The following is an 11,357-nucleotide window of genomic DNA, read 5'->3' on the forward strand; positions in this document are numbered from 1 at the left end:
AGTTAACAGTAAGTCACCCATTTTGCAAATATTTAATTTTTTTTAATGTTTCTTCTCATTTTTGAGAGAAAGAAAGAGAGGGGGGGGGCAGGGGCAGAGAGAGAGGGAGACACAGAATCTGAAGCAGGCTCCAGGCTCCAAACTGTCAGCACAGAGCCTAACGCAAGGCTCCAACCCACGAACCCTGAGACCATGACCTGAACCAAAGTCAGACGCTTAACTGACTGAGCCCCCCAGCGCCCCTGCACTTGTTCAGTACAAAAGTCAAACTCACGGGTCACCTGGGTGGCTCAGTCCATTGAGCGTCCGACTTTGGCTCAGGTCATGATCTCACGGTCTGTGAGTTCAAGCCCCACATCGGGCTCTGTGCTGACAGCTGGGAGCCTGGAGCCTGCTTCGGATTCTGTGTCTCCCTCTCTCTCTGCCCCTCCCACGCTCATTCTCTCTCTCTCTCTCTCTCTCTCTCTCTCTCTCTCTCTCTCTCCCTCTCTCTGTCAAAAATAAAAAAACTAAAAAAAAAAAAAAACAGTCAAACTCACTGCTTACAATGTCATTGAAAAGGTGAGCTCTGGATGCTCTGCATCATTTGAAGGCACCAGCCTCTTGGACGCATGCAGGATCCACCACTCGCGGTGCGTGCCCCTTCTTGAGCCACTGCTCTGTCCTAGGCCCCAGGTTTGCCTCAACTTCATTTTCTGTTTTCCCCAATTGCAAAAGCCTTCCCTACACTAAGATTTTGATCATGTCTCCTTTTTAAAAGCATGTACTTCTCACGGTTAGTCTCCATCTATTTTACGTCTATTTCACTTTGGTGAAAGGTGGGGAGTCGCCATTCCCGGACTGAGTAGGAGCTGGTTCTGAAGCCCCAGGTGAGTGACCACAGGGGAAGAGTCAGGACAAGGGAGCTGCAGCTTTGCGAGCCCTCCAGGAATGCAGGATGTGGACTCGGAGCCCCAGGAAACCCAGGTATGTCGGTTAAAGGTGGGGACTTCCGAGATGGGAAGATTTAAGGGCAGGGTCCCAGTCAGTTGGAGGGGATCACCAAGCAGAAAGGGGGATAAGGAGCCCAGTGCCAGGCCCATGCCCCATGTGTGACCTTTCAGGCTCCACCATAGGAGGCTTGGGGGACAGCTCTGCAGATTCCGGCCCCTCTGACTATACCTTAGCCATATGTGAATTTCTTCCCAGGAGTTTCCATTTGAGGACCTCTTTTGGGGGAGCAGGATGGGGGAGGGGCGCTTTCAGTAGAGGCCTCCCTATTGTGAGGGGAGAGCCTTTCTCCACTGACTCGGCACTTGGGGTTTCCCCAATCCTAGCCCTCCGCCTGGGCCCAGACACCTGCAGGAGCCTCGTGCTGCTGCACCCGACCCCTGACCCAAGCACCGTGCCATGGGGAAAGTGCACCGGGCAGCTGGTGCATTCTCCAGCTTTCCCCTTGCTGATAGGACCAGAGGAAGCCAGTAAAGGCCTGGCTGTTACTTTCATTTGTCTTCTTGACTAAATGGATTCATAGACAATTCTTTCAGTTTCTGGACCCAATTTCAACATCCAGGAAGTGCCCCTCCTCAAAAAAAAAAAAAAAAAAAAAAAAAAAACCACCACAAAGCAATTCTTGGACACCACAGGGGTATCCAAGAACTCAATTCTGACACTGTCTACCTCAAGACAGCATCAGGTTCTACAGGTTAAGGACTCGGTCCCAACCCCCACTTCAGATGCCAGTCACAAGCCCCAGGCTGTTACCTGTGCTTCTAACCCACTGACTAGACCGGAAGGTCCCAATGACCTCCTCCTTAGGGTCTCTATTTGCTTGAGTGGCTCACAGAAATCAGGGAACACTTAGGTTTACCAGTTTATTAAAGGGTGTGATAAGCATGAATCGACAGCCAGATGAAGAGATACACAGGGTGAGGCCAGGAAAAGAGTGTACCACTCTCCCCTCATCTCCAAAGGGCAACATTGCCACCAGCCACTTTGACTCCTGAGCTCAGCTGAGCCCCAAGCAAGGAAGTGTCTCCCCCTCTGCTGTACGAACAGTGCTCAGAATGGCCATAAGGAACAGAGGCTATCATCAGTTGTCGAGCAAACACTCTATTTTACTCAAAGTCCACATATACATTACACTTTACAAAAACAGCATCTAGCTGGGTCTCTTGGTCCCCCTCTAATCCACCAAAAGGGAGAAAAGAGGACAAAGTCCCTCTTTTAAATGCTGGGGCTGCCCTGTGCACCCCCAGACCCCTGGTCCAGTGCACAGCAGGCAGAGTTAGTGGAACGCCCACCAGCGGCCAGCACAGGGCACCTGGAGCCCTCACCACCAGGCTAGCAGAGGTCCCTGCCAGGACCATGAACACGCAGATGCACAGAAGGACCCCGCCTCAAGAGGAGGAGACCGGGTACCCATAGTGGTTGCGGTCAGCTTCACCCAGGGTCAGAGTCAGTGACAGGCTGGGCTTCCGTCCCAGCTCCTCCTCCTCCAGGCAGCGCTGTGGGGGCCGGGACTTAAAGAAATCCGAGACATAGCGAACCTAGGAGACAAGACAAGGGCTGATGGGGGCAGGGGAGCGGGAAGGTCGTGGGGGGTGAGGGATGGGCTCTGAGGGGGAAGAGTGGAGTGGGGAGGGAAAGAGGATCCCCCCACCCAGGGTGGGTCTCCTGACCCAGGAGCTCACCGTGAGGCCGGCCACCAGTGCCCCCTGCAGGAGGCCAACAAGGACATCACTCCAGTGGTGCTTGTGGTCAGACACGCGGGTGTAGCCGACGTAGAGAGCAAAGGCCAGCAGGAAAAACTGCACTGTGGGCCGCAGAAGCCGCGCCCACTTCCAGCAAAGCCGTGCCTGCACGTAGAGCTGGGGGCCGGAGGGCAGCCATCAGCCCAGGAGCCCGCTGGGCTCACCCCACGCCCAGGGCGCAGACGGGAGTGGAGGCCAGGAACACAAAGCCAGCAGGCCGGGAGCCTCCAGTTTCTAAGAACAAACCAGTCACCTCGACCCATCACTACCTCCCCTTCCCCCTTTTGCAGAAGGAGAAACTGAGGCCCAGTCCCACAAGCCAATCCTGGGAAACAGACTCACCGCCAAGAACATCATGCAGTACATCCCAAAGGAGGAGTGTCCAGAATAGAAAGACAGTCTAAGAAAGGAGAGCACAAGTGTCAGGAGGGGCTGCACGGGGAACAGAGCCCGGGGCCCAGGCTCAGAGACCGAGAAGCTCACTGACATCTCTGCCTTCGAAGTCCCCGGCCCCCTGGCCCCCAGCCCCCTGTGTATCCCACAGTCTGGGACCCAGCAGAGGGAGGGTTTTATGGGGAAACGTGGCCCCTTTTCATTTCCCTGACCACACAAACAAAGTCTCCAACTGGGGCTCAGTCTTTGACAAGGATACCGTAGGCCACAAACTCAGAACCAGGGCGGACAACTGTGTAGAGCAAACAGATAACACCACAGTTTGGGGATTATTTCCCATCTGTGGTTCTTGATGCAGGAATTAAGCTCAAGGTTTGGCAAAAAGGACATCAGTGGACAAGAGAATGGCAGATTAAGGAACTCCAAAGGTCCAGCCCTCCATAAACATAATGGAAACACTCGTACGAACAGAATCACACTGGCAGTGGCCAGCACCAGGACTAGCAAAACAGACCTCTTTGCACGGATTTGTGATGGTCTGGACCCATCTGGTGGATGTGCAGAGCTACCCCACTCTCCTGTGGCCGACTCAGCTACCTGGGGAATTGCTCTGAAGCCTTTACAGCAAATGTCTGTCACTGCTGCCCAGGGCAATGCATGGCAGCTGAGGCACAGGGACCCACCAGGAAGCTCAGGAAAGGAGCCCTTGGCTCTCACCTCCGGCTGACCTTCAGGTGCTGCGCAAACAGGAAGCCTGGCTGAGCTCGGAAGGCAGGCCCCGACACAGCACACACAGCCCATCGGCAAACTCAGAGAGAGGTCTTTCTCCCAGTGCCAGATGTTTAAGGAAATCTCTGTCCAAGTACTAGCTGATCGTGCAGCTAACAGAAAGAACTTCAGGGCCACACGTGACAAAGAATACAGAATTTACAAAATTAGTTCAAAAGGTCGCTAACCAACCGACCGACAACTGCAACAAACAGCAACAATAATCGCAGGGTGGGAGAGCACAGGATATTTCCAGAGTTGCTACATGACAACATTAAAGATGCCCAGCTCTCAACCAAATAGTCACAAAGCATACAGGGGGGAAAGTGTGGCCGACACACAGGGTGAAAAGAAACCTGTTAATAGAAGCTGTCCCCAGGATGCCCAGGTGCTAGACTTACTGGACAAAGACTTTTCTCTGGCCATTTAAAATCTGTTCAAAGAGGGAAACAATGTCTCACTAAACAGAGAATACCAACAAAGAGACAGAAGTTATCCAAAGGAACCAAACAGAAATTCTGGAGCTGAAAACAGTAAGTAGTATCTGAAATGAAAAATCGCTAGCAGGTCTGAATGGGCAGAAAGAACCGTGAGCACGGACACAGGTCAACGGAGACGATTCAACTGGAGGGACACAGAGTAAGAAGGGAGAAAAAGAGGTAGGCACCAGGGATGCCCACACACACGGGGGAGCCCAAAGAGGGGAGGAGACAGACAGGGGCAGAAAGAGTATTTGAAGACACATGGCTGAATACTGCCCAAGCCGGATCAAAGACACGAACGTACACATCTAAGAAGCTTGAGAACTCGAATGGGAGAAGCTCAGAGACACGCGTAATCAAACTGCCAAGGACAGTCAGCAAGAACCGTGCACACCGCAAGAGAAGAGACTCCTGTGGTACAAGGGTCCTCAGTACGATTAGCAGCCGGTTTCTTGTCAGAAGCCATGGAAGCCAGAGGCAGTGGGGTGATACTTTCAAAATAACCAAGAATTCTAGGTCTGGCAAAATCACCCCCTAAAAATGAAGGAGAAATTCAGACATTCCCAGATAAAGAAAAACTGAGAGAATTCATTACTCAAACACCCGCCCTATAAGAAATTCCAAAAGGGAGTCTTTCCAGGAGAAATGAAGGGTGCTAGACAGTTAGCTCAGGCTCACACAAAGATCTGAGATACACGAGTCAAGGTAGTTACACAATACAACCATCAGTATTCATGTACTTGAGCTCGTAATTCCTGATTGTTTTCTAACAATTTTATGGGGCGCCTGCGTGGCTCACTTGGTTAAGCATCTGACTTTGGTTCAGGTCATGATCTCGCAGTGTGTGAGTTCAAGCCCAGCGCTGGGCTCCGTGCCGACAGCTCAGAGACTGGAACCTGCTTCAGAGTCTGTGTCTCCCTCGCTCTCTACCCCTCCCGCCACTTGTGTGCTCTCTCTCTCTTTCTCTCAAAAATAAATAAATTGGGGCGCCTGGGTGGCTCAGTCGGTTAAGCGTCCAACTTCGGCTCAGGTCATGATATCACGGTTCATGGGTTCGAGCACATCGGGCTCTGTGCTGACAGCTCAGAGCCTGAAGCCTGTTTCAGATTCCGTGTCTCCCTCTCTCTCTGACCCTCTCTTGTTCATGCTCTGTTTCTCTCTGTCTCAAAAAAATCAGTAAACGTTAAAAAAAATTTTTTTTTGAATAAACAAATAAAAATTTAAAAAAATAATTTTTTAACTGCACATACAGATGGGTGTTAGCTAGATTTATTGTGGTGATCATTTCAAGGTAAATACAAATGTTGAACCATGTTGCACACCTAAAACAAACATCACATCATATTAATTATGTCAATTATACCTCATTTTTCAAAAACCTGAGTAAAACAGTAATTATAAATCTGAGTTGATGAACACACAATGTATAAAATATAATTTGTGAAAATAATCTCATAAGGGGGGCAGAGCTATATAGCCACAAACTTTCTGCACAGTCAGTAACTAACGTAAAAGGCAGTAATGAAGAAATTTTAAAGCCAGGATAAAAGAATATGTAGAAAACAAATAACAAAACACCAGAAGCTCTTTCTTATGGGGGATTACATTAAATATAAATGTATTAACCTCTCCAATTAAAAGGCAGAGTTTGCAAAACAAACTTACAAAGTAACGTAACTTTGCATATGCTGTAGACCTTCAAACGCACAAACAGGCTGAAAGTACAAAAGTGGGAAAAGCATTCCATTCAGACAGCAACCAAAAGACAGCCAGAGTGGCCATGCTGCTATGGGACAAAACAGACGATGAAAAGAAAAGAAAACAACCATTCGCAGAGACAAAGGACGTTACACAGTGATCAAGGCACACGTATCAAGAACACATCACAATCACAAAGACACACGCACAGAACAAGAACACCGAAAGAAGTGAGGCAGAAACGCACACACCTCACATGTGAGCACAGACACTGGAGAGGCCAGACAAAAGGCTGCACGGTGTGTGACCCCACGTGCGTGAAGCGTCAGAAGAGGCACACCCACCCACAGGAAGGGGGTTCGTGGGTGCCAGGGGCTCAGGGAGGAGGCAGTGCCGGGGGCATGCAGCTTCTTTCTTGGGATGATAAAAAGATTCTGGAATAAGAGAGTGGGGATGGCTACACGACACTGTGAATGTACTAAGAATCAATGAATTGTACATATTAAAATAGTATAATTCGTGATTTTTAGTGATGTGAATTTTATTTCAAAATTTTAAACAGGAAAATAGATGGCAATTAATTGATAAGTTTATCAGAGAATGTGAGAGCACAGAGCAGAAGCCGGACAGTGGGGCCTGAGGTTTGGGGGGCTGTTCTGCTCAGGACCCCGCATCCCGGCCCCACCTCACATCCCCACACCTCCCCAACCCAGGCCCACGGGCCCCACCCGGCCTCACCCCACCTTACCCTCCAGGAAGCTCACCCTTCCACATCCAGCTCCTGGGGGTCCTGCTCTAGCCCCGACTCCTCCCCCAGGGGTGGGAACAGCCGTGGCTCAGGGTCCCCAGCATCGCCCCGAGTGAAGGCGGCCGGTCCAGCACCCACCTGGACTCGGTGACGTTGGCGGGGCTTCCCCTGCACACCTTCTCCACCTGCACGTACACGGAGCAGTTGACGCGGCTCCAGTCAGGGTCACACACCGCCAGGAAGTTGGGCCGCAGACGGCCGATCATGTACTTGGCCAGGTCGGTGAGCGACTGACTCACCGCAGCCCCAAACAGGAACGTCCCCAACACCTTGTAGACGGCCGCCACGTAGTTGTTGAAGTCGGAGCGGGAATAGAGGCGGTCTGTGTACACCAGGTAGGCCTCCCCGGCAGAGACCTGCACAGGGAGCCGCTGAGGGCACTCATGGCTGGGCTGGGGAGGCAACTGTGAGGGTCTCCACCAAGCCCTGGCTCGCTGGGCCTCGGACTCCCCACAGAAAGGGCTTCAGGGTGCCTGGCCTCCCCGAGTCTGCTGGGATTCTGGGAACTCCAAAGGGGGGGCCCTCTTCCCCACATACCATTCAGGGCAAAACTTGGCCCCACCCCCAGCACCCAACCTACCACCCTCCAACCTCTCCTGCCTTACAAGGATGATGGTGGCTGTGATGGTGACCCCAGCCATGAGCCCGTGGGTGATGGTGTCTGGACGGTAGGGGTACCGGATGGAGTCATCTCCACAGTAGAACCCTCGCTTATATGGTGCGTTCACAAGCGTCAGGATGGCAAAAGGCAGAGAGGCTGGGGGCAGGGGAGAGAAGCCAGTGGCCACACGGTTCTCCCCATGCTGTGTGGTCCCACCAGCCAAGCCCGGGGGCCACAAATGCCAGCCTTTGTCGGGCACTTGGCCACCTGCCTCGGCCTTCCCTCCCTGGTTTCCTCACCTCCGCGTCAACCTGACGGCGAGAAGGAGCTTTCCCCATGGCGAATGGGAGTGTGCTCCCTCATTAAAACCCCCTCATGGTTCCCCATCATCCTCAGATAAACACCAAAATCCTCCCCGGGCCCACTGTACAGCCCCCACCCCACCTCCCCCCTCACTCACTCCCATCCAGCCTCCTTTCCCCTCCCTGAGCAAACTCCATAAGCATGCAACCGAGCTCCGTCCCTGAGCTACCTTCCCATGCAACCAAGCTACCTTCCCTGAGCTCTGTCCACCCTTCCTGACTGCCCACGCTGGCGCCCCTTTCACAGAATTTCTGTTCTCCACGTCTCTGGGCCTGTATGCACTTCTGCAACATAGTGTGAAACTTGATTTTCAGCACCGCCCAAGGGGCTTGACGGACACCTGAGGGGGGCCCACCATGTTCAAGGCTGTCCCCGGAGCCTGCCCAGGGCTTGGCCTAGGCAGGTGTTTTAATAAGCATCTTTTAAAAGAAGAGAGGCCCTCCCCGCCCTTCACTGTAAGGCAAGCCAGAGAGACCAGGAACGCACCACAGAAAGGGGCAGAGCTGAGACACCTACATTCCTGCCTTTAACCCTGAGCCGGCCAAGGGCCTCGACGCCTCAGTCCAAAGACATATTCAGGAGCCACAAGTTCTGGCAGAATAATGAAAGGCATTGCTGTAGTACTGGGGTCCCAGGACCCCGCTGAGCCAAGGGTGACAAACGAAGGCAGGGTGCCCTTTGCCCCCCAGCAGGACAGGTGACAAGTGTAAAAGGGTGTGACTCTTCTTTGGCATGAATACCGCAGGAGGCAGGGCCAACTCCTCCTCCTAAGACACCGAATTTAGTGCTGAGTCAGGGGAAACACAGAGGTCTGCCCACGGAGCCGAGTGTTAGGGATAAAGAATCATGGGTCAACGTGACTGGAATCGGGGAGGCCACACAGAAAAGAAGGTGGATCAAGGGAGCTGAGGAAGTTCAGGGCAGATCTGGGGAAGAGCTCCAGGCAGAGGGAAAGGCAGTCCCAGAGAACAGCAAAGGACCCTGCCTGGACGGCTGGAACACTGGGACTGGAGGGTATTGTAAGAACGGGAATCTTGCGGTGAGTGAGGTGGGAGACACCAGAGTGCTTGGAGCAAAGGAGCAGAGCATGTGTTCAACGGGTTCCCTCAGGCTGCTGTGAGGTAGGGCAAGGGCAGAGGCAGAGAAGCCAGGCAGGAGACCCCCAAAGTTGGGGGGGGGCGGGGGGAGCGGGGAGGCGGGGCCTAGAACGTGCTGAGCCAGCAAGTCAAGCCCCATCCCCGCAACCCAACCACGGCAGGGGCCGGCGCAAGGGGCGCAAGGGGCCTCGGCGCAGGGTTAGCCTCCGCCTCCTGTCCCCCAGCCCCAGCCCCAGCCCCTTCCACTGGAGGCTCATCACCCTCAGCTGGAACCAGAGCTGTGGATTCAGGAAGCAGAGCTCAAAGCACTGAACTGGGGGCCTTTCCCTGCCTGGGAAACTCTGGTTCACACCCTCATGGCAGACACTTCCAGAACCTCCCTGCCTTTACATCATCCCCGCCCCCCATTTTTTCATCAGGGTCCTTGTCACCCAACGAAACTCAACTTCTTATATCGTGAAGCTTCAAGAATGGTAGCGGGGTCTGCCTGGGCCTCGAGCGCCTGGCACAAAGAAGCAACACTGCCTGCAACAGGTGCCTGAACCTCTCCGGGCTGAAACAGCACCTCCCTTAGACTGTTCCGTGGAAAAGACTTAATTATTTGCATGTCACTTAGCGTCTGGGATACATAAGTGCCACACTGATGTTTAAATGTAAATAACAGGTGCTCAATAAATGATGGCTAGGGCTAGCAGATGGCTAGTCCCCCCTGTGGACCTCTTCCCGTTACCACCTGGCCCACTCCAAAGAGCTTAGGGTTAGGGTTACGGTTGGGGCTGGCGCGCGATCCTTCAGGGCATTACCCCTCCGCCCTTCAGCGACCTCCGTCCCGGCGGAGGTGCAGGAACCCCACACGGAGGGGGTGGGGGGTGCGACTTAGGCCCGAGGGGGCCCCTCCCCGCGCCGGGGGGTAGAATTCCGGGGCCATTGTCCGCACCGCCCCGGAGCAAACACTCAGCCTTTGTTCCCGGGACCCTGGGGGAGGGGCGGGGAGGGGGGCGGCCTCGGGCCACCCCCTCCCCCAGCCTGGCCCGCAAACCCGCCCGACAGGTTTGGTCTGAGCCGCCGGAGGCGACGGGTCCACCCGTAGCCCGGGGCCCAGCCTTTCTCTCCACCTGTGCACCCCCCACCCCCACCCCGCCTGGGAAGGGGGTTCGAATCCCACCGAGCGGCTGAGTGTGCCCGTTGGGAACGCCGATCCCGGGAGTGGGGGTGGAGGTCCTCCCGGCGGTGCCCCGCCCCCGGCCGCGCCCCTGGCCGCCCAGAACCTGGACCGCCGCCCGCGTGAGTCACCGCCCCGGCCGGGGGCCGCAAACCCTCCGCGACCCGGGACGGCCGAGGGGGTGGGGGGGCACGCAGGCCGATGTGGGCGCCGAGGTCACCCCAGAGCTCCCCGCCTGCGGCCCCCACCCCACCCCCGCTACAAACCAGCCCTCGGGGCGCCTGGGCGCGCACCGCCGGGGAAGGGGTCCGCCCCGCCACGCGCGGGGCCCCGCGGCTCTTACCGACCAGCACGCACAGCACGTCGAGCAGCACGAAGACCCACCTCCGCTCCATGCCGCCCCCGCCCCGGGCCGCGCCCGCGCCCCCCGACGCCGGTCCCAGCGCGTCCCGTCGCGCCCCGACCTGGCAGCGGGGTCACATGGGCGCCGAGCTGGGCCCAGCAGGGGCGGGGCGGGGCGGGGCGTGCAGGGGAGGGCAGCGGAGGGCAGGGGAGCGGCGGGAGGGCGGGGCGGGGCGGGGGCAGAGTCCGGCTGCGGCGGGCAGGGAGGGGCCGGCTGGAGAGTTCCTGCGCGTGGGGGCGGGAGACCCCAGCCCGGGTCTGGAGCGCGGGGAGGGGTCGCCCGCGCCCTGGCCGGGAGGCTGAGGGACCGAGGCCCAGAGTCACCCTCAGACTGGGCCGACTGAGTCGGGGAAGGGCCGGGTGGCGAGAAGGAAGGAAGGAACCAGCGAACCAGCGAGGGAGGGAGCGGGCGAGGGGCCAGGCCCCTCTCTGAGCCTCGGTTTCACTGGGGGGGCGGTGCTCGCGCTGCGCACATCTTAGTACGTCTGAGTCAGGAAGTGCCTAAAAAGTATGAAAACCGATGGGGTGTCATGGCTTAATCGCGGGGTTTTTTTCTCTCCTCCTAATGCTGGAAGCCCTGGCATTCCGGTGATGCGTGGCGTTTCAGAAGGTCAGGCCCCTCAACACCCACCGTGGAGGCTGTTGGCGCTGTCCCCACTTTACAGAGGAGGAAACGGAGGTGGCAGGAGGTAGACGTAGGAACTCGCTCACAAGCTGGTTAGGTTCTGTACCCCGTGCCCCCACTAGGTCCCAGGGAGCCCTGAGCTGGGAGGCGCCCAGGAGTCAAGAGCATCTAAGATAGGGAAACTGAGGCCCAAGGGCCATCACTAGATCCTTTGGGCTGAAACCAT

At 55.8% G+C, this 11,357-nt stretch overlaps 1 protein-coding gene across 3 annotated transcripts; it reads right to left on the bottom strand.

Moving 5' to 3' along the window:
• Positions 1 to 1,839: 1,839 nt before the first annotated feature.
• PLPP2 (phospholipid phosphatase 2) lies at positions 1,840 to 10,603 on the bottom strand. 3 transcript variants are annotated; one of them, XM_042927693.1, is made up of 6 exons: positions 10,448 to 10,603; positions 7,487 to 7,638; positions 6,960 to 7,237; positions 3,075 to 3,132; positions 2,673 to 2,849; positions 1,840 to 2,528 (listed from the first exon to the last, which is right to left on the bottom strand). In XM_042927693.1, the coding sequence occupies exons 1-6, from the start codon at positions 10,497 to 10,499 to the stop codon at positions 2,379 to 2,381; spliced, it is 867 nt and encodes a 288-aa protein (XP_042783627.1). In that variant the 5' UTR covers positions 10,500 to 10,603; the 3' UTR covers positions 1,840 to 2,378. The 3 variants fall into 3 exon arrangements, with proteins under 3 accessions (XP_042783627.1, XP_042783626.1, XP_042783625.1); XM_042927692.1 differs by having other exon boundaries at positions 6,960 to 7,273; XM_042927691.1 differs by having other exon boundaries at positions 6,960 to 7,285.
• Positions 10,604 to 11,357: the final 754 nt, after the last annotated feature.

Source organism: Panthera leo, chromosome A2, assembly GCF_018350215.1.
Source record: "Panthera leo isolate Ple1 chromosome A2, P.leo_Ple1_pat1.1, whole genome shotgun sequence".
In the NCBI taxonomy this organism is placed as follows: Eukaryota; Metazoa; Chordata; class Mammalia; order Carnivora; family Felidae; genus Panthera; species Panthera leo.